Here is a 23,056-nt window from a genome sequence, read left to right on the forward strand (position 1 = left end):
ACAGGCTGTGGAAAGGAGCGCCTTCACCGAAGGACATGTCTCCGGGGCCGTACGCGGCTGAGAGGGGGGGCGACTCGAACACGTCGTCAGCCATGGAGTACATCTCGTCTCGGGCATCCATCTGAGGACAGAGGGGAATGCAGTGAGCTACACATTATGTCCATGAGGGCTGATTACCAACATGTATGTTCCTTTATTGGGACTGTCTAACTTTCTGTCTTACATTTTACATTTACATTTACATTTAGTCATTTGGCAGACGCTTTTATCCAAAGCGACTTACAATGTATACACATTTTACATTTACACTGATGGCACACTGCACATCAGGAGCAATTAGGGGTTCAGTGTCTTGCTCAAGGAGGCTTCGACAGGGAATCGAACTAGCAACCTTCCGATTACTAGACGACTTCTCTACCCCCTGCACCACTGTCTCCCCCCCTGTCTCTAATATGACTACACCAATAAAACACACACAACGTTAGAATAACACATAGACAGAGAGGGGGGGTGATATGGATGAGGTGACAGACACTAGAAAAAAGATAGAACTACATACTGAGCACTAACAGGAGACATCATTTCCGAAAGAAAGGCAAGAGGGCACCAAATAGAGACATGTTGGACAGAGGGAGACATGAAGAAGACGATAGCTCTCACCTTGCTGAAGAACACAGAGACATGTTGGACAGAAGGAGACATGATGAAGACGATAGCGCTCACCTTGCTGAAGAACACGGAGTCGGAGGTGTCGGCCGTGTCCACGGTGTCCTCCTCCATCCAGCTGGGCCGGGGGAAGCTACGGCGGGGATAACCACGTCCGGCCAGTGAGCCCTGCCCCTGCCGACCCTACGGCAAACAACCCCCCCATAGTCACTTAAGGCTCTCACTCCAGATCACTGGGCACTTTTTTTTAGTTAAACACCGGAAAAGATGGTAAATTCCTTGTGGTATTGGTTGGAGACTTCCCACAGCGGCCAATCCTCTGACCGCCACATGTAAGTACTCATACCCAAAAAACCTAACCAATGTATTAACCGCCCAACCAAATATCCTGAGCAGCAGGATACAAGAGGCTGGTGACATGCGCTGCATGTTGTATCTGGGGTCGGTAAAGGCCCTCCTTCACAATGCCACATGCAATGTCTGTAGCCCAAAACTGCTAAACACAATAACATGGCCGACCACAATGTATTCAAATTATGTATTCAAATTAGCCAACATTCAAATTGGACACATTTTTATTCCAAATGATTGCCTTAAGCCTTCCGTTTCATGTAGTCTGAAATAATAGCTTTTGAAGATTACAAGGAGTCTACTAAATCTAGGCCTTCTATAGTTACTACAAAGTTGCCTTGCTCAAGGGCAGAGCCCCCCACAAGAATGAGGCCTGATATTACTTTGACATCAGCATCTCCGTCACGTCACGTCACAAGGGAAGGAAGCCCGATTTTATGTTGGCCTTTCAATTCATAATGACTTCATAACATTTAACATAAACATACTGTTCTATCTAGGCTAAAATATCTCTCGTGTAAATGTGTATGAATAAACAAACAAACTTATTTTCATTTAATATACCTATTAGGCAGGCTATTATGCTATATAGTGGTACTTATGCGTTTCAGCAGACTAAATGAGATGCTTCAGAGACCTTACAAGTTTGAGGCTATAACCTTTGCCCTTTGACCCCGAGACTCACCTTGATGAGGTTGGAGGCGGCGCGTATGCTCATGCGGGCGACGGACTCCCTCTTGCGGTGCGGCAGGCGGCTGTAGCCGGAGCGCTGGCTGGAGAAGGAGCTGAAGGAGGTGATGCGGGGGGTGTGCGGCGTCCGGGGCGGCCGATCCGTCTCATCGGGGTTACGGAAGGCACGGCCGCGGGCCAGGGGGTCCACAATCTGGAGGAGGAGGAGGAGAGGGCAAGAGCAGGTGTTGTGGAATAGTGCTTATGGTACTCTTAAATACTCCTGAAATAGTTTCATAAAGTTTTCATTTTGTTTCATTCATTTCTTTTCATTTTGTTTTCATAACATTTTTAAGGAAGAGTTTAGCTTACAATTTAGTGTTTGGCTTACCCAGCACTCTCAGACCATTAACCTTTAAAATCACAGATGTCTTTATAACTGAGAAATCGAAATAACATTTTCAGTTCTTGCCAGAATAGAGAGAACAAATGCATCAACTGAGTGATCACCAATTGAAAGTCACAAAAAGATCACACCTCATCAGGACATCTGACAGCACAGACACACACAGTCATTACACTAACTAGCTGCATGACATGACGTGGCCTCCAACAGCATCCCAGACGGTGTGTGTGTGTGTGTGTGTGTGTGTGTGTGTGTGTGTGTGTGCAGTGGCAGAGAGACAAACAAGCACATGAGAAAGAGAGGTGAGGAGAGGAGAGGAGAGGAGGTTGCTCTGTCAGCAGGGTCCAGAAGAAGGAGCAGCAGACCAGCAAAAGATAGAGAAAGGGGTGTGAAAGAGACAATGACATAATGAGAGTGAGAGAGAAAGAGAGAGAGAGAGAGAGAGAGAGAAAGAGAGAGACAGACAGACAGAAAAAGCAGCTGAAGGCGCCTACTTCACTACTCCATTATTTATAGTTGGAAGGGGAGCACCGCTCTCCTGAGACCTTCCTCACCCTCTGTCACCACCACCTCCTCTTTCTCCTCCTCCTCCTCCTCCTCCTCCTCCTCCTCCTGCCCACCAGCACCCATCACACATCACAAACTGGGGCCCATCCACCAGTGAGGGCAGACTTAACTGGGATGTCTGTCAGTGCCTGAACATCTATCAGAGAACAGGCCATTTTGGGGTTTATATGCAAGCATCTGTGTAGCATATGTAACACACTTGTTCTCACACTAATGTCTCTAGACTGACATCTGTTTACTGAACTGTATGAGCTGCATATACCAGGTGCACTGTGTGTATACTGTACTCTGCCAAAGTGTGCATTGAATTGTATACAATATCTCTGCGGCTGCTTATTAAGTCTTTCATCATCTCAGTGAGTGAGCATATCCCTCTGTTAGTTGCTTCCCCTCACGCAAATATGTTTTTATTTCCTGCTGTATGATCCCGCCCCTGGGTGCTGTCGAGAAACCTCATTTCCGTGCTGCAAATCTCCTCATTCAAAGGCACAAAAACTCATTAAAAGCCAAATAAAAACACAAAATTGCTGGGCAGTGCCTGCCTGGCCCATTTTTGGCTTTTCAGGAATGCTAACGATTTAGCACAACGCAAACGTCACCGGGGGCTTCTGTGGAGGCAGAGCAGGCAGAGCAGGCGGGTACCTTTGGCATCTTGAAGGTGGCGGGCGACTCCAGCCTCTCCATGCTGCTGGTGTCGGTGTCGCCGGGCTGCGGCTTCAGCTTGCCGTAGCGCTGGCTGCAGTGGCGTAGGCTCTTGCGGTGCCACACCTGCTGCTTGGTCTCGAAGTCGCTGCCCACGCCAAACCACTGTGCGGTGCCCCTGTGGTCATGGGACAGAGAGAGGAGGGAGAGAGAGGAGGGAGAGAGGTAGACAGAGAGAGAGAGACCGGGAGAGAGAGAAAGAGAGAGAGAGAGAGAGACAGGGAGACAGAGCGAGAGAGAGAGAGAGAGAGAGGGAAAGAGAGAGAGAGAGAGAGAGAGAGAGGGAAAGAGAGAGAGAGAGGAGGGAGAGAGAGAGGGAGAGAGAGAGACAGGGAGACAGAGCGAGAGAGAGAGAGAGGGAAAAGTGTTAAAACAAGGAAGGACACAGGAAGAGTGGAGAAAGATATGAAAAGTAGAGGGAGGGGTGGAGAAACAGTTGAATAAAACAACATAAAAGAACTGAACGAGGAAGTGTTCAAATGAGTATTCACTGAAAGCCATCCAGACTTTAGTGAGGTTGTTCAATTAAAACTGGCTAAATAAACCAAACTGCCTATGTAGTAAGACTGATTTCTTACAAGCCATTATTAGTAGTACTCTCAAAATTGAACGTGTTCATTTTAAATATTTAATGCATTTAATGCACAGCTGCCTGTGTTTTGTTATTATTTCTAGTATATGTTATATTTCTGTGCACATAATGGTTATAATATCTGGGGGCATCCACGTTCACTGGACCCAGAGCTTAGTTGAATTTACAAGCTTGCAAGTTTATTAAGCACTTCAATTTACAACTAATCTACCAACTGGCTGCACACCACGTTCTAACTACCGACTGGCTAACTAGCTAACTAACTCACTAACTCCCTCCAAAGTATCTCCCTCTCCAAAGGTTCCTTCAAATGAATATGCCTTTCAAGATGCCAGTCAATTTTGATAGCCTTGATGGTTTTAATGGAAATCTACAGTTCACAGGATTACATTATTACAAGCTTCAGTCTTAAGAAGAAAAAAAAAAGTGATGAATCGCAATTAACTCACAGAAAATTAAGCAATTAATTAGTTGACTTTTTTTTGTTTTTATTGATTGACAGCACTAATTATTATGCTTCACGACTGTGCCTAGATAATTGCCCACCGACGTAGTTGGAGAGCATGATTCAGTAATGGAGAACGCTTCCTTCCTTGCAGACCTGGGTAATTATCTGATTAAGGCTGACTGCTACCGTGGAACCACTGGCACAGTCCCGCATCTCTGTCCTTTAAGCAATCTAAACTAATGTCATTGCACTGCGCACACTTTCATTCTGGGAGTTTAATTGAATTCATTTCGATTCAATTCAATTTAATGCTATTTCAGTAAAGCCATTACTGGAGTGCTCTTTCTGGGTGCGTTCCAAAAATGCGTGGTACAGTTTGTACGGCATGATAGTGATGGACTCGCTGTGTACAGGTGCCCTGTGTGTGTGTGTGTGTGAGCAGAGTGTGCAGATGTGAACACAAGACTGCTGTGTGTGTGTGTGTGTGTGTGTGTGTGTGAGCAGAGTGTGCAGATGTGAACACAAGACTGCTGTGTGGGTGCAGATGTGAACACAAGACTGCTGTGTGTGTGTGTGTGTGAGCAGAGTGTGCAGATGTGAACACAAGACTGCTGTGTGTGTGCAGATGTGAACACAAGACTGCTGTGTGTGTGTGTGTGTGTGTGTGTGTGTGTGTGTGTGTGTGTGTGTGTGCTAGCTATGTGAGCGTTGGTATTGTGGGGAAATGCTGCGTGTGTGTCAACGATGTGTGATATGTTAGCAGTAACTTGTGAGTGTGTGGGCAGCAGCGTGTGAGCCCAGAGTGTTGGGGGGGGGGAGGGGGGGGCTGTGTGTGTGTGTTGTGTGTGTTGTGTGTGTGTGTGTGTGTGTGTGTGTGTGTGTGTGGGGGGGGGGAAGGCGTTGCCGTCTCACTGGCGGATGCTCTGCGAGAGGGACGTCTGTCGGCGGAACTCGGCTCTCCTGGAGTCGGCGGAGGGGCCGCCATCGGACAGCGCCTCGCTCGACTGCTGCATGGTCACACTCTTCTTCAGCGAGGACCGCAAGGGCTGGAGAACACATGCATACACGAATACACACACACACACACACACACACACACACACACGCGCGCATACACACACGCACACGCACACACAGACAGACAGACAGACAGAGTTAATTTCAACATGAATCATTTTCACTTTCTATTGACTCCCAACAAACAACCATGTTAACTTTCTATGTAAACTTTCCTTTTTCACAGCAATAGGGAAATCACTTCCCCCAAGAGCAAACACATCATTGTTCTGTCAAGTTCAAGGTCAAAGTTCAAAGAAATGCTGACTGATTTCTCCACAGGATTGTAGGAAGTGGAGTATTTGAGCTTCTTAGTGGTCATCACTCATCACTCACTGTCTCCGGACATGCTCTGAGGAGTGTGTGTGTGTGTGTGTGTGAGGGGAATGTGTGTGTGTGTGTGTGTGTGTGTGTGTGTGTGTGTGTGTGTGAGGGGAATGTGTGTGTGTGTGTGTGTGTGTGTGTGTGTGTGTGTGTGTGTGTGTGGAATGTGTGCATGTGCATGAGTGTACATGTGTGTGGGGGGAGGGGTGTTTTCAGAGATAAAGACAGTGAGAGAGAGAGTGAGCTTGTCTTGAGTATGTATGTATGTATGTATGTATGTATGTGTGTGTGTGTGTGTGTGTGTGTGTGTTTAAGCATGCACGTTTATTAGAGAGCGCTTGTTAGACTATGGATATGTATGCGTGCGTGTGCAGGGGGGGGGGGGGGCAGAGATAGAGACAGAGAGACTGAGCTTGTATGTGTGTGTGTGTGCGTGTATGTGTGTTTAAGCATGTGCATTTATGAGAGAGCGCTTGTTAAACTGTGACAGTGTGTGTGTGTGTGTGTGTGTGTGTGAGTGCGGATGCACCCCCCCCCCCCACACCACTCTGCTCTGATTGCCTCTGACAGGTAATAGTGGCGTGCACTTTCACGCGTGGCGGCGCACATGAACTCACTTTTAAAACAGCCATTTCATCTGGACAAGAGCCTCACAGGCAGACATCCTCAGCTCAGTATCTGGGCCATAAACGGAGGACCCCAGAGACCCAACTGAGATACTGCGTGGGGGAGAGAGAAGCCATAAACTAGGGAGGAGCCGTGTGCCCTCCCAAGACCCTTCAGGCTACCTCTGACGGCTAGACCATTAACTTCCAGCACATCGTGTGTCATTAGCAGCTTCTGACTCACAGCAGGCATAATAAGGGCAACCTCAACAAAGCGCAACGGGATACTTAGGTACAACATCCCCCATGTCAATCTCGCCCTCTCTCTCCCTCTCTCTCTCTCTTTCTCTCTTCTTAAAGAGCTGCACAAGTAACATCATCCTGTAGCACATCACCAGAGTGGTATTTTTCTCTTCAACTCAACAAATGGCCTACTCTATCTGTCAAAAACACATTCAAACAAATTTGTTACAACTGCTTGTGTTTTGGTACATAGAGTCCCGATTAAAAATAACTTGCTTTGTTATCATCCTACTGCAGTGAAAAGAGTGCAGAGCCGAGACTTATCACCATGTTATCACACACGCTGCATAACAGTCACAGCAAACCTTAAGAGTCAAGGCCAACTGCCAGCCATGTGCAGCTGTTCCCTACACTCTTCTCCGCTGTTCTGGCCACATCCTGCCTGCTAGCAAACATGGCCGACACAGCTGAGCTGCCCATGGTCATTGACCACTGATCTTTAAAAGACATGAGAAACAGTTAGAGCCGTCATGAGGGTTAACCACTGATCTGTAAAAGACATGAGCAACTGTGTGAGAGAAACAGTTAGAGATGTCATGAGGGTTAACCACTGATCTATAAAAGACATGAGCAACTGTGTGAGATAAACAGTTAGAGATGTCATGAGGGTTAACCACTGATCTATAAAAGACATGAGCAACTGTGTGAGAGAAACAGTTAGAGATGTCATGAGGGTTAACCACTGACTTACAAAAGACATGAGAAACTAAGATCAGTCTAGATGAAGTGTAAGAGAAACACCCAGAGCTGTCTGTAGCCCACCAAAATAAATAAGGGTTATCCTAACCCTTGTATTTGATATGTAATCTAATGTCACGAACTAGACGTTATCTTAGGTTTGAGTGCAGACATTACAAGAAATGGGGAAGAAAGATACAAAAGCCATTGCCAGTGAAGCCCACATCAGTATATGGCAATAATACATAGACATGACAGCTCTCACTTCCCTGAGGAGGCCATTTTTGTCAAAGTGCAAAGGTCATGAGAGTACCGGTTTAGTGGAGTCTGCTTCACACTCTTCCTGGGATGGAGGGATGGAGATGGTCAGGCTCGGAGGTTTCTTGCTCTTCAGGCGGCTGTCTGGTTGGCTCCCGCTCCCGCTGCCGCTGCCGCTGCCGCTCCCACTCCCACTCCCACTCCCGTTCCCACTCCCGCTCCCGTTCCCACTCCCGCTCCCGTTCTTCTCCGCCCCCTCTTGAGCGGACATGCTGATGTCTTTCTCAGGTCCTATGGGTTAGAAAAGCAACATTAACATCAGTTTCTCATGTCTTTTATAGATCAGTGGTTAACCTTCATGAAAGCTCTTACTGTTTCTCACACACAGTTTCTCATGTCTTTTATAGATCAGTGGTCAACATTAAATAACGATTTGTAAAATTGCATCCTGGTCACAAATAAGGTAAAGCTCTTTGATTTATGCGCGTATGAATGTTGGATCATCTACTAACATCGAACGTTCCGACAATGTGTATTTAAAAGGTGTAGTCCCCGGTCCTAATCCAATACACTTTTTGTCAAATTCTGCGAACTGTTCGCCAAGGTCCTCTAGCTGTCTCTTCTGTGCGTGCGCTAAAAAAACTGCAGTATTCGTACAGTCCTGGCTCTGTACATGGGAACCAAAGTGGCTTGGACGGAGCAATTCACTATTAAAAGTCAATCAACACGATGCGTCAGGAGCTCGAAAGAGAAGGGTGTAATTTGATTTGGCTGTCGAGCTCAAATATCAACAACCGTTCAAACAGAATCATGGACTGTACTTTTAATGGCCTGCAATATGATAACCGATATTAGTTCAAGGCCATTGAGCTTCCTGTTATCTATACAGGAAATTCCCTTTTCAAGCTTTCAAATCAGCTGATAATATTCTGTAGTGCAACGAACCCTGTCAGTGAACTTGTGAGGAAATGAAATCAGCACATGGCTGTGCAGAATACTTCTGGACTGACGAGTGAAATGACGAGGGAAGCAGAAATATTTGCCGAGCTTAAGGAATTCCAGGCAAATGGAAACACGACTTTGGCAGAGAGGAGAGCCAAAAGCACATCTTCTTTTAGACGGTGAAAAGATTCTATGTTGCAGTCATATACTGGAGATAATACGAAGATGACAAATATGAGATATCACAATCAAACAAACAAGATTGATTCTTTTGAAAGAAGAAAACGAATGGAGAGAAAAATTCACTGAACTTATGGGCCACCAGTTTTGTGTCAGCTCATAGACTTACCGTCGACTGTATTAAGAAGTGAGCTTTGTTTTTCGTGAGACCGTGCATGAGTTGACAATTACATCCCATAACTCCCACAGGAGGCCATGAATGATATCATCGGGTTTCACACAGCCAGGACCTGTGCGCTATCACACTCATATTTCACCCCACACCCCTCAGAGCGGACACGGAGGAGAGAACACACAACACACACCGCCCCACATCACAAAAGAACACACAGGAAAACACAACCGCCTCTCCACCCTTATTTAGTGGAGCAGTGTACTCCATGCCCAGTTTCATATCGCTAACATGCACAAGGACAGCCCATTCTAAAATAAAACAAACAGAATAGGACACAGCTGAACTAACAGAGATGCGCCACTCCTCATCGTTTAGTCATTTTGCAGATGCCTCTATCTATGATGACTTCGAAGTGAGGCGCACACATCCAAAGTGAGCATTAAGGTATCAAAAGGTGGTTTGTCCTTTCACGTAAAGAGCACTTTCAACCTCAGAGTGTTTCAACCTCACGAGTGTTTAGACAATGCTGGGCAAGCAGATAGTAGTTTGTCTGGCGGTCTAGATTGAGACAGACCATCACATACAGTAACACGATCTCTCCCGGGGGGACGATTCAGTGGTCCTGCTTTCCAGTGCTGTGGTTGGAGCAGCACTCTAAGGAACTTATCACGACGCAAAGATATATGTTTTTCTGTCTACATTAACAATGCGGCAAGGCAAAAAAAATTCCAGCAAGACTGACAGTAGCAAAAAAAAAAAACACACACAAGTCCTGTCCCAACCCCACCCCCATCACGCCCCACCCTCCAGCGAGTTATGACTTACAGAAGCCGCTTACTCATGCGGAGAGAGGTCGTTTAATCATGCCCTGTGCCATGTGAGAGAAGGAACGACTTCAGTCCCAGGCATAATCAAACGCACAGGAAGAGAGTGGTCCTTGGATAGGGAGAGCCATTGATCGTTGGCATTGAGCTATGGTCTGCCAGTCATGCCAGTCATGCCTATGGGTGCAGCACAGCGCTCAGGGGCCGCTGGCTTTGGCCCTATATTTAGACGGTTTTCACACTAAGCCACGTGGGACACGGGGGGGGTTTCAGTTTTAACATACGTAACATGCAAGTTACCACTAGTTACAACAACTGATACTGATAATCTGCTCAATTCTGATGCTGCGGCTAAAACTAGCTTCTCAGATTAAATACGAGGGGTTTCCCAGGACAAAATCAACAGGGTATGGCTACTTGCCAATATGTCAATATGTGTCACAGCACCATTAACAAATCAGATATACTTGAATTCGTCTTAAATTTCTTTCCCTGAAATCATAAAAGGCCCTTGACTTGAGATCGGACTCCCTTCATTTTATATACATTTGTTGGTATGTGGTAGCAAAGCCTTATTTGTATGTTGTAACAGTTGTATGTCTGTTATTTTATATGGAACTTGGTGTCTGAAATAAAGATTTCTATATTTATCCAGGAATCCATCAACTAATCCACTGAATATTACTTGAACTCTTCTCTGAAAAATGGTGGTACAGCATGTTGAATACCCCGTGTACATATGAATAGGAATTTGGAATTTTACATATTATGAACCATTATGCCATAACAATTCCCTACACCCTAATCCCTTAGGTTTGATCCCATTTGCGCTCATATTACACCTCTCCCTTCCGTGCCCCTGAAGCACCACATTAATTGGCTGGGATTGTTTATGGCTCGACCCGAGCCACCATGTTTGTTTTCTCATTTACAGATTCTGGACTGTGTAAGAACACCTTAGCACAAACACTGAAAGGACACCTATAAGACCATGAGGAGCAAATTTGCTGAATTTGACAAAAAAGTGTCTGGGATTAGAATCACGGACTGTCCCTTCAATACTCAGACAGCCGCATAATAAACTAGCAGGGGTGGGGGAGTAAAATCAAAACCAGCATAGCAGAAGTGTTTTGAGAACATGAATGTTGACGTACTATTGAAAGCAACATAAGAGTGAGTCCATTAGATTAACTCGGGTCTCCAAGCTGCTAATGCACTAGCTGCAGGGGGCCATAGATGCATGAGATGCTAACTCCCAGACACCTTCCTGGTGCCAAGACTCTTCCACAGGGGACCTGACGGACGGGAAAAGATTTCCCAGTAGAAGCATTAACTGTGCAGGCCCATGCTTTTGCTGGTCCAATTCCAATTTCATTCCAAATCAGCAGATTTCTTTGGAGTCAAAGCCACATACCGCATGCTGCTTCAAACAGCCACAGAAAGCAAAGCGAATAAACGACATTAACGGTAATGCTATTAGTAAGAGACACTAACATGTGGAGATTTTTTCCTGGAAGGGCGAAGCCAACAGAAGGCCAGGCCAGATTCCTCTAAAAAATTCCACTTCCTCCCCAGCCCCCCCCAAAAAATACACACCACCATTAGCGGCCACACCTGATGCCGTCACCATGGTTCTCTATGCCCCCTGGGGACAGAGGGAGCCACTGGTGATCAATAACAAAGTTCACTCACTCACTGAGAAAAGGGGGAGGTCAAAAAAACATGACCTGCCGAATGTAATATAAACCACGGGGCAAGCAGCCTGTGTCAATCTGGAAGGGAGGGCGTAGGAGTGGAGTGAGAATAAGGGGGGGGGGGGGGGGGGCTGAATTGGATGGCGCTCACCTCAACCCCCATAGGACTCTGCAGCGCTCTGCTTCCACTCCTCGTTCACTCAATGCTAATGAAAAACAACCACAACTGCCAGCTCTCCCGCCCTCCCTCCCTCCCTCCAACCCCTCCCACCCCTCTCTCTCCCTCCCTCCCTCCCTCCCTCCCTCGTTTGTCTAATGGAGTCTTTTATAGCGCCCCTGAAAGGTTCCGGCCATTACTAACCACAGCCTCCACTGTCTGCAGAGGCATTCACTCTTCTTTGGCAAGCAGACAGAGAGACTCTGCCTACAGCAGTAAGGAGCACAAGGAAATAAAGGCAATCTAACTGATCCAAAGCGACTGAAGAATTGTTGCTTGGCAAGGCTAGGGCACTGAATTTTTCGGCAGTGAAGCCATTCTTTTGAAACAGCATCGTTTGTCACTACTGAAGTTGATGCTTTGTGGATGCAGTGCCAGGAGTGGGTTGCATCAGTTTGCTTGAGGGGAAGACCTTATAAGTGGATTAAAGCGGCTCATCATATATGATATGGGACTGATAATCTGCTCAATTCTGATGCTGCGGCTAAAACTAGCTTCTCAGATTAAATACGAGGGGTTTCCCAGGACAAAATCAACAGGGTATGGCTACTTGCTGCAAATCTTTCGAGGAAGAGCTTGTCACAAGTGTTTATGGGTATGACTCGAACGACTACGGGTACTTTAGCAACTGCTGTTAATGAGTCACTAACCACTTTGTCGCTTCTACAAACAGGAAAACAATTTGGGGATTAACAGGATTCCCCTCCCACGAATTGAAAAAGTTCAGGAGGGACAGCCAATTTCTTCATGTTTTGAAAGTGTATTACGAACCTCTTCAAGATTTCAGCATTTGCTTGAAAATGTTCTGCAAATTTCATAATAAACAGCGCCAACATACCATGCCCTGCATACTCATGCTACCTCACACATATACACACACACACACATAGAGTGGCATTGTGGTGTCAGGTCAGGCAAGGCCCTGTTGGCACACACAGCAATTACGCCCACATCATAGGGCTGACATTTCAACCCGGACTCTAAACATTCCTGAGCTGCTACTACAAAAGGGTGACTGATGCAACATCCTTACACTTGCCTCCTCCCTCACACAGGTTGTGAATGAACTTAGCAGGGCATGCTTTAATTTGACAGGACAGCCTTGTGGCTTGTTGGCGTGACAGTTGGACCATCGTGCTTGAGTTTGGTGCCACCACGTGTCACTCGGATTCATCAGTAACACACTCTCTCTTTCTCTAATTCAATTCAATGCACTTTATTGACATATCCATTCAAAGGAAGAAAGTGTTGTCAATGCATTTCAAGCTAGCTCTCGCTCTCTCGCTCTCTCTCTCTCTCTCTTTCTCTCTCTCTCTCATATGTTCACAACCTCCAAGGCTTTAGACTAAGGACTAGTGTTCAGGAACTTAATTGAAAACATTACTTTCCTAGGCTAAAAAAGATACTTCTCAAAGCCTTAGGGCTTTGGTCAAGTTCTGGAATGAATTAAACAAAGCAGGTCCTTAGAGAGCCAGTTAGTGGGCAAAGCACCCAGTCACATGATTTAGCATTATCTCCTCCATTTGGCAGATTTTTCCAATACAAAGCAGAGAAGTATTTGATTTTTCAGACATATCTGGACGCCGTCTCTCCCCAAGGATGTTTGCGAGAGCTGCACAAACACTTGGGAATCAAAACAAAACAAGAGGAGGAATGCTCAGACATATTAAAGGGGATGGCAGCGACCAAGCACACAGAGAAACTATCGGTCACCGATAGTTCGGTAAAGTTGCCAAACGAGAGCTGCACAAACACTTCGGAATCAAAACAAAACCAGAGGAGGAATGCTCAGACATATTAAAGGGGATGGCAGCGACCAAGCACACAGAGAAACCATCGGTCACCGATAGTTCGGTAAAGTTGCCAGTGGAGAAATCACACAGGAAGCACACATATTGGCTCCATCAGTCCTTCCTTTTTTACAGGGGAAGTGACTTTTTTTTTTTTTTTTTTCAAGTGCTGGTCCCCAAATGGTTCACTATGACAGTTAGACCCCTGACAGTCAGTCAGTCCGATGATGACGCCTGACTGGGAGATCATATGACTAAGGCATGAGGCTATACAAACATGACATGACAGAAAAACATGACAGAACTCTCCAGAAGGACCAGAAGTAGCGTGGACACACTGGGTAGCTTTGGCTCATGCTAACCACCCACCCCCCTCAGCCAGGTCCCCCAAGCTGTCACCCTATGTGGTAGCCATGGAGATGAGCCGGAATGAGCGCGCCTTGAATGTCAAGGTTCCGCAGTAAAATGTTATGGCCGAAACACCAGAGTAGAGAAGAGCACCAAGAAGCACCGAGCCCAGCGTAGCGAGACTAGCCTAGCCTAGAATCAGGCAAGCAGCAGTGACCAAACATAGAGAAAAGCAGATCTCAGGTCAGGTTTCCCTTCCTGTTAAAATCCAGGCCATCTGTCGTGCAGATTTCTCATTCCACCTCTGATCTGCACCGTACTCTCATGTCAGCGCGCGCGGCAGACGAACCCTCAGAAGCCAAGAGCGGTTCAGTTGGTGTACACTCTGAGGTTAAGGTGGAAAACCACAGAAACATCACTCCTTCTTCTAAAAGGCCAGTAACAACACTTCAAATAAATGTTATTACTGTCAGAGCTCCAAGCTCAGTGTACTGCCAGTTAGTAACTGAGACAGCACAAGAGGCTCTCATTTAAAAAAAACGAATTATTTCTTTGATGTGAAAGTAAAGTACTTGGGCGCCTCAACAAAAACCTACAGAAAACAAAAACAGTCACCTGAAAATGCTTACGTTTTTTCAAGATGGACGTCACCTCACAGCTGCATCTATGTTGAAAGAGGAACTGCCACTAGCCTCAGTTGTCTCATATCTCCGCAACCGTGTCCATCTTCCTGTGGATTTCAGACCATCTGACCAGAAAAGTGGGGAGGGGTGAGACAGAGAATGAAACAAACATGGACAACAAACACAGACAGACACACACACACACACACAAAACATGAGCCATGTGGGTTTTCCAACAGCCTGTAGCTAAAGAGACTGGAGGAGAACACACTGTGTGTGTGTTGGAGGAGGAGGAAGTGGAGGAGGAGGAGGAGGAGGCAGCTCAGCGTGAGCTCACCGGGGCCGTGGCTTCTCCTTCTTCACCTCCTTCGTGGCCTGACAGTAAATCAATGGTGTCGGGCAGAGCCAGGGACTAACATGTCACCGCTCAGCAGCTAGAGCTCACAGCCACAGAAGCCCCCCACATAAGCCTGTTTCCACACCACAGACATCGCCACAGAACATCATGGAGATGGATGGGTGTCACAGAGTACATGGGCTTTTCAGGCGATTAAAGAAAACTTGGAGCAAAAAAGGAAACTTTACATTAGTAGATGATGATTTCCTCTGTCATGGTTTATGGAATTAACACGTTTGTATGAATTTGAATTTTATAAATTATACATGTGTAAGTCATCCCTGTACTTGCTACATGAATTGCAATGATGTGAATTAAATCATGACAAAGGTCACTATTCAATACACATCATTATCCGATGTGATTATACTTGGAAATCAGGACATACAAGGTTGGCCTTAAGAAAAAGCATTCACAGAAATTCCACCACACGTGCATGTCCAAACTTGAAAGGCATGAGAGTCAGAGAGTAATCCGTAACGGCAACATCACCAGCCCTTTGCTAAGCGGTGGTTTGTCTTTTGAAACATTTCAGAACATGACCTAGTCTTATTACACAACTCCATGCAACAACGTTCAGTTGTTTAACAGAATGAACTGCAAAGGTCCTGCTTGCTTTCTCCAATCAGACAGACCTTCAGCCACAGCAGAGTATTTGTAGCCATAAGCCTTTCCTTCAGGCTTCTAAACAGTACCAAGCACTTTCTTCAGCTGTCAGCCTCTTGGCATTAGACATTGTGGAACCAGGATGCATGACACTTTGAAAGTAAAACAAAACAAAAGAAAAAAAATCTACCAGGTTACCACACAGGTAGTGATTTGACTGTTGCTAGGGGAAGCCTGAGGTCCTGTTTTCCACAGGGCATGTTGCAGCACAGCAAAGGAGCATGGGACTGTAGTGAAGTCACTGACATGAAGGGGGGTGGGGTCCTCTGGGCTAATTGTGGAAAACACCATCACAGAGGTACGCAAAGGCACAGAGGCAGGTCAAGAGGCCAGTTCTACAGTGATCTGCTGGCAAACACAAACACCAGACCCGCATACTTTACCAGGCTATGCCTTAGGTTGTGTGTTTTCGTCATAGAAGTGAGATGATGCAACATAACCGTTGCTCTATTTTGTAACTTGCTTCTCTCTTTCTCTCTCGGGAAATGCAGGTGTTTTGTGGTGTAACTGTATTTTCAGAAAAGCCCAAAGCGAACAAGGGCGTACAGCTGTTAAATTCAAGTCAACTGATACCGTTTTTTTATTATTAATTCTTGGCTAAATGTTTACGAATTACAGTCAGACTCGTTTCAGACGTGCATAATTAGCCCACTTCAGTCGCACGCAATGGGCTTACATGCCCACAATACACCATTCCCCTAAAATCGTTTTTGGTCAGATGACTGAAGTTAGGGACTGTGTGAAACAAAGCACGAAGTGACACTGTCCAACGCTCTCGGCTTCAAACCTAGAAAGCCAGCTTCAGTCAGTCTGTTCCTCTCTTTACACAAAACACAACAGGCACTCGGCTTGACATTCATTCCCTCATCAGACCTATTATACAAGCAGCACAGTTGCCTGAAACGAGACAGGCTTTGTTTAATGTCGAAAGTTGTTGCTGTGCACAATCCTCACGGATGAAACACTATCAGGGGCAATTGTAAAAGTCGTTCTGTTGCAAAACAGCAAAACTTTAGGTTCCCCAAAACAACAGACGAACTCTGAGTCTGAGCAGCTGAACAAAAACATGAGCTTTCAAACAAACTAGGCTACTGAAAAGTTACTTTGTTGAAGAAATTCATTTCAACACAGTAGCGGGCAGGCCACATTTGCACCACAATCTTACCGACTGCAACCCGAATTTACTTCTACTCGATGTGTAGAGCTCTCAAATGATACACGGACGGGTGGATTTGCGTTCGCTTCGGATTGAGATCTACAGCGGAAGTTCTTCGCAGGTTAATTATGGGAAGAATGCGATAAGTAGGCTAATGTTGGCTACCAGTGTCATGCACCACTGTAAGTGTCCAGTCGACTGGCCAATGTGTCGGTCCAGTTTAAAATAAATGTTATATTCAAAACAAATATAACTCTGCGTCTGCTTCCATAAAACAATACTATTTGCGCAAATTGGTTGCATGGTTTCTGTTGAGATACCATACATTAACGTTACCAACATGTGGGGCGTCTGATAGCCACTGCCTACACACAAAAAGGATCGACGCAACAAATGAACGATTCTTACCTGCAATTAGCCTACAACCTTGGAGGTCTTATGCGTTGTGAAGAGTCACTGAAAATACAGTTGGGTCACCAAAAATTATGGTGGTCTTACCAAACAGTCTCTCTCCTCTTCCCAAGATAATTCTCAGAATAGAATACTTTGAGAGAGGAAAAGTGGGAGGGATTATTTCGGCAAGTCTTGACAGAGTGTATTGGCCATGACTTTCAATTGAAGGAGCATGTGAGAAACCAAGAAACCTGAGAAACCAAGTGAAATTTGTGTGAGTGCCACTTATAGATTTTAACTTTGCTTTTAATAAGCAAGGTTTTACATGGTAACATTTTGGTGTCAAATTCCAACCGTTATTCCAACTCCTGGATAAATTGGATATGATGGCGGAAACAAAATGTTCCAGAGCTGAAACAAACCGAAACAAAACAAAAGTAATCTGATATTGTGTGATGGCTGTAACTGTAAATCCAGAATTAGACACTGGTACGTTATTCCGTTCCACTTTCATGTGTGTCCGCGCGCATGCATTTGATATAGTGCTGTTGTTTAACAAGAGACATACATAAATATATTTCACTTTAGTTACGCGTTAAACTTGTTTAAGTTTGATAGTTATTACTATCTAGTTAAGGTTTTCTAAATATCCAAGGTTAGATTCATATTGTGAAGTATAGATCTATAGATTTATAGTGCCTTCGCGGCTAATATCAACGACAGAAAATTAAGTGACATTTCCATGTCATCTATTAGCGGAGATAGAAGAGTCATTCTGAAAAATAACGTAAATGCAGTCGTAGAAAAACGCTCGTTAAATTACAAATCAAATTCAATGTAAACATCTAGTTTGCTTTGCTTCATTATTTACGTTTTGCTTTGTCACATAATTAATGTAACACTGACATCTAGCGGACAGAGTCGACTTGCACATTATGTGGTCAAGGTCGAGACTCGCTATACACAGAACACTACCATTTAAGATGTTCATTATAATCGCTACAATTTAATTACAAGGAATTTTAAATTCTGTGATCTGATCCGACCACTACAGAGCACTGTAGATACCAGACAGGTTAAACTGATCAAAAACAAACCAAACAAGAAATCAAATCAAATGAAATCAAGACCATCTATCCTCTATTACATCGGTCTAACAACTACAAGTAGCACAGTAAAGTATACATTTGCACTACAATACTCCAGTTGAAATAGAAACGACTCACTCTTGACCACATATACTCTCTCCAATAAACCACAATACAACTCTTCAGAGACAACTGTGTCATTAAAAATGGCTAAATGAAATGTATAAACATTTAGAGATTGTTAGAAAGCTATACATTTATTTACATCTTTCAGATATTACAGATTTTCTTCAAGGATTAAACAGAAACAATTTAAAAGTAAAGTGTCTATCAGTGGAAGCTAAAGATTCACATTCATCTTTAGTTATACTTTACTGGTGATCAATGTCTATTCCTTAACCTCCATGAAAGAGTCAAGAAACAACACTAAACTGCCCTTAAAATCAGAAACATTTTCAATTTCAGAAAAAAACGTGATTATTCTCTTCCTTTGAGAGCATTTTTTTCTTGAGCTTGATTCCATTCAGCATCTGATATTCTTTGAAATCAGCTCTGTCTTCTCTACATTCTGTACGGTAAGTCAACAGACATTAACCTGATTTCAGAACCCACTGACCATTGCTTACAGTTCATAGCCTTGAAGCATGCTTACTTTAGCAGTTGAAATGTATGCAAAATAACAATGAAAAAGGCATTGGTTCAAAGTAGTTAGTAAAACACATTTTTACATTCTCTACCACACGCCTAATATCTCCCACTGTCTTCTATCATACAACATTCAACTACTTTATTAACCAGGTGTGTATTTTGTCATGAAATCTATCTTTCAGGAGAAGAACAATCATCTCGGCAAACTGCTTTATCAAGGCAAAATCTTACGCTTATATGCTTTTGTCAAAAGATTTGCGACCTTCCCATTATGGTATGGTGAATAAATTATTAATGAGAATGATACTGCCCACCATATTAAAAATCATATGACGAAGGCATGTTATTTTAAACTTTCATTATTTTTTTTTCTAAAAAGGAAAGAAATACTGTTGTAAGTACCTATGACGATCAGAATAAATGTATTTAAGTTGCGGCCAGTTAAGTACTATCCCTAGCAGCACGGCTAGCTATGGGTCTTAACCCACTGGGCGTGGATGACCAGACCTTTGAAATGACACGGAGGAGGCTATGCGCCTCTTTGATTGCTGAGTGCAGACTCCCCTCTTTAGGGTGCAATGTTCCACCTCCATCTTGGGGTTAGTGCCCATTGTGTTAGTGCATGGCCAAGGGAGGTCCTCCTCACAGCCGTGGCTTAGAGTTTGGACTGCAGAGGCTTCAGGTACTTGTGGTATGACTCGTGGACCTAAGAGGGGGGGGGGGGGGGGGGGGGGGAGACAAGTGACATTGATTACATTTACATTTAGCAGACGCTTTTATCCAAAGCAACTTACAAGGATGTATACACATTTTACATTTACACTGATGGCACACTGCACATCAAGAGCAATTAGGGGTTCAGTGTCTTGCTCAAGGACACTTCGACAGGGAATCAAACTAGCAACCTTCTGATTACTAAACGACTTCTCTACCTCCTGTACCACTGATGGACAAAAATATACAAAGAATCTCATGCAAACTATTTTTAAATAACTACCTTTTTGTATGCTGGTAAAATCTATGGCTGTGAATATAATATTACTTTGTTTACTATGAATTTGATATTTTGTTTACATTGACATTTGTCACGCCATGATGTTCAGTCTACACAGTGTCACATAGCTACCTCTGTGCGGTTGAGGGGAGACTTGCGGGCCCACTCAAACATGTGCTCGTAGATGTTGCCGTCGTAGCGGCCGAGCACGGAGTTCAGCATCTCGTCGCGGTAGTCGAAGGCATCCACCAGCGCCACGGCGTTGGTCCGCACCTGGGCCAGGATGTCCTTCAGACGCTGGGACACGCTGGACAGCTGAGGCACGGTCAGCAAACCAGCCTACAGAGGGGTGGGGGTGGGGGGGGGCTCAGTCAGGGTACTTTTGTAGCAGGGTGCCTCCATAACAAAGTGCAAGACAAATAGTTGGTGCATACGATCGTGTTAAGTCTGGTATGTTAATGTACATGCATAACCTTGACACAAGGATCAGAATAAATATACCAGTGTGTGTAAGACAATCCATGGGATAGAAATGCATATTTGAATGCAGTTTAAGGTGTGGCTGTATCTAAAAACTCTCCCTTACCACGGATTCTGTTTAGCGGCACAGTTGGGTTGGATTTAAAGAACTATGTGAGATCCTCATTACAATCCAGCCAACACTGTGAGTCAAAAGCAGCTGTCTCAATATGGGAGGGAAGGCAAACCAGCCCTGTGACGCGATGTCTGACAGGGTTTCATTACAGAAGTGCATTATTTAGCAATAACCAGCCTGCAGAAGGCAGTTGATGAAATTAAATATTTTCCCTTTATCCTAGGGACTTTATCCACAAGTTTATCTGTTTTTCCTGATACTTATTGGCAAAATTGGCGTTGCTGGACAAAAACATAGACAAAACCATGGTGAACTGACATCAGTGCAATACGTTCGACAAACAGGAAAATGACTCACACCCTTGAACCAATCACGTTTGGCTATTCAGCAAAACTATGACATCATATCATTGGCTTAGTGAAATCCTGGCGTTACCTGCAGGAAATCCCCTGAGTTCTGGGCCACCCCGTGCAGGGCGTAGAGCAGGGCCAGGGTGCTGAGGGCCGAGTGGACCCCCGTGTCGCTGATCTCGCCCAGCTTGGCAGCGAACAGCTTCACCACCACATAGTGGCAATGGGCCTGTGAGGACATGGGGGTTATTCGCCATAATTCATGTCATAGTTCATCATGATTCATATACAGGAATATGAATTACGGTCTGAGCAAACATTGCGTTAGTCTTTACTGTTGTGTGACATTGCTGCTGACATAGCGAATGACACAGTGAATGACACAGCGAATGACACAGCGAATGACACAGTGAATGACACAGTGAATGACACAGCGAATGACACAGCGAATGACACAGTGAATGACACAGTGAATGACACGGCAAATGACACAGTGAATGACACGGCGCACCATATGCTCTCTATAGAATGTAAGAGTGGAGTAATAATGGCAGCGTACATCAGACGCCCGGACGAGGTCAATGGAGGAGTTGTTCCAGGCGTCCTCTGGGCTTCTGCTCTTCTGCAGCTCCCCCTGCAGGCTCTTGGCTGCCACTTCCACCAGCCTGTCATACAGGGGCATTACAACAGTTAATCAGGAAAACGTGTCTGCAGTACAATTATGTATTACAAACCTCAAAATCCCATGAGGGAAAATGTTCCACATGACAGTCGACTCTGGTTTTAAAAGCTTCTCACTATGAAAAGCTGATTTCTAGCCACTATGTTATGACTCCTAGTCAGACTACTGTTTTGAAATGTGAGCAAATGATTTAATGCCATCTGTCCCTATTTTAACAGTCATGTGTTGTCTGCTTGCTTCTAAATAGCTGAATGTATTATGGAACTTTTTTTTACTTAGCCAAATTCACTCCCTGTCAACATCTATTCATACGCTCATCACATTACTTTCTGTTAGGGCCAGTAACTATGGACAACATAAAATCACTGATGTCAGTACTTGGCGGCGCGTAGTTTGTAGGCCTCCACCAGGCTGGCCAGGTCGCTGATGTTGACCACGGTGGGGCGGGAGGACACGGGCTGGGCCTGCAGCCGCTGGTGGGCCTCGTTCAGGTAGGACACGATGCCCGACAGCTGCTGACCCGTACTCGCCTGCCTGTAGCTCTTCACCAGGTACCTACAGAGAGAGAGAGAGAGAGAGAGAGAGAGAGAGAGAGAGAGGAAAACAGATGGAGGAAGATAGAATGCTTTAGATGACTTGAAACAGAGTTTGTCACGATTACTCAAACAGCTATTGCAATCCTATCCCAGTTCACTGAGGTAACAAAGGGAACAGTGACCGGTTACTGAAGGTGTTCCATGGTCTGCAGTTGTTTACTGAATATCAGATGTTAATGGGTATAGACATCACTCATCAGTCATCTTCTACAGCAGCCACCTAGTCATGGCGCCTTATATGTTACATATGTAAACTGTGTTGTATGGAGTCAGGTGGAGAGAATGATTTGCTCTAACCTGGCAGTCTGCAGCATCATGACCGTGTTCTCCCCCTCGTACGTGCAGGTCGGCGTGAAGGTGACGTAGATGTCGGGCAGACTGCTGCAGCGCGAGTAGCCGTGGCCGCCACACGACATACGGCAGACCTCGATGCCCCCGTTGGCCACCCAGGTGGTGAAGGCCTTCAGGCCCGCAGAGAGGGCGTGCAGCTGGGGGGGACAAAAGCAAGAGGGGGGGGGGGGGGGGGGGGTATGAGCATGAGAAGGCATTTCATCAACATTCACATTCACCAGCTTCTCTGATTAGAACAGAGAAAGTCTCAGTTTAAGTATCCTTGGACTGACAGGAGAGGGTGTTAGTCACCAGTCCAGCTTACATCAGTCCCACTACTCGTGCTTCCACTATTGGGCCCGTGGCCAACTAGGGCTCGCTGCGGACCAACCCGGCTAATGATCTGGGAACTCAAGCCGCAAGAACAAAAACCCTTTTCTGCCCATAGCCCCACAGTGAGCTCTGTTTGGCCCAAGGGTAATCATGGGGGAAAAAGCCCCTGGCCCTGAGAAAGCCCTGAGGCGGCACGGTCAAGCCCACGGAAGTGACGATGGAAACACAACTGGCCTCACGCACTAGCTCGCCCGCATTTGGCCTGGTAGTGGAAACACGCCTACGGAGTCACGAGAATAACCCAGGCCACCATCATCAATTGTTATCCTGCCGATTTAGAACGTTTAATGACGCAAGAAATGCGCTCAGGCGCAACAGTGAGATTATGACCTAAGAGACACACAGTCCCA

The 23,056-nt window shown here is 45.3% G+C and overlaps 2 protein-coding genes across 6 annotated transcripts in view; both read right to left on the reverse strand.

The window, feature by feature from the left end:
• Positions 1 to 18,212, reverse strand: part of LOC105900193 (inactive rhomboid protein 2) — a 32,529-nt gene extending 14,317 nt beyond the window's left edge. The window contains exons 1-8 of one of the 3 annotated variants that reach the window (XM_042703959.1): positions 17,136 to 18,212; positions 14,425 to 14,543; positions 7,681 to 7,916; positions 5,314 to 5,447; positions 3,302 to 3,479; positions 1,703 to 1,900; positions 724 to 849; positions 3 to 121 (exon numbers count right to left, since the gene is read on the reverse strand). In XM_042703959.1, coding sequence (XP_042559893.1) covers positions 3 to 121; positions 724 to 849; positions 1,703 to 1,900; positions 3,302 to 3,479; positions 5,314 to 5,447; positions 7,681 to 7,896 — 971 coding nt within the window. In that variant the 5' untranslated portion in view covers positions 7,897 to 7,916; positions 14,425 to 14,543; positions 17,136 to 18,212. Of the gene's footprint in view, positions 1 to 2; positions 122 to 723; positions 850 to 1,702; positions 1,901 to 3,301; positions 3,480 to 5,313; positions 5,448 to 7,680; positions 7,917 to 14,424; positions 14,544 to 16,646 lie in introns of all 3 variants that reach the window. The other 2 variants (XM_031564097.2, XM_031564098.2) reach the window with 2 other exon arrangements.
• Positions 18,213 to 18,354: 142 nt separating this feature from the next.
• Positions 18,355 to 23,056, reverse strand: part of LOC105900192 (peroxisomal acyl-coenzyme A oxidase 1) — an 18,436-nt gene continuing 13,734 nt past the window's right edge. For 2 of the 3 annotated variants that reach the window (XM_031564099.2, XM_031564100.2), the window contains exons 9-14: positions 22,281 to 22,471; positions 21,766 to 21,942; positions 21,265 to 21,370; positions 20,791 to 20,934; positions 19,893 to 20,099; positions 18,355 to 19,472 (exon numbers count right to left, since the gene is read on the reverse strand). In XM_031564099.2, the coding sequence (XP_031419959.1) occupies positions 19,422 to 19,472; positions 19,893 to 20,099; positions 20,791 to 20,934; positions 21,265 to 21,370; positions 21,766 to 21,942; positions 22,281 to 22,471 (876 nt within the window). In that variant the 3' untranslated portion in view covers positions 18,355 to 19,421. The remainder of the gene's footprint in view (positions 19,473 to 19,892; positions 20,100 to 20,790; positions 20,935 to 21,264; positions 21,371 to 21,765; positions 21,943 to 22,280; positions 22,472 to 23,056) is intronic. The other variant, XR_004163363.2, reaches the window with a different exon arrangement.

Source organism: Clupea harengus, chromosome 26 (assembly GCF_900700415.2).
Source record: "Clupea harengus chromosome 26, Ch_v2.0.2, whole genome shotgun sequence".
Lineage (NCBI taxonomy): Eukaryota > Metazoa > Chordata > Actinopteri > Clupeiformes > Clupeidae > Clupea > Clupea harengus.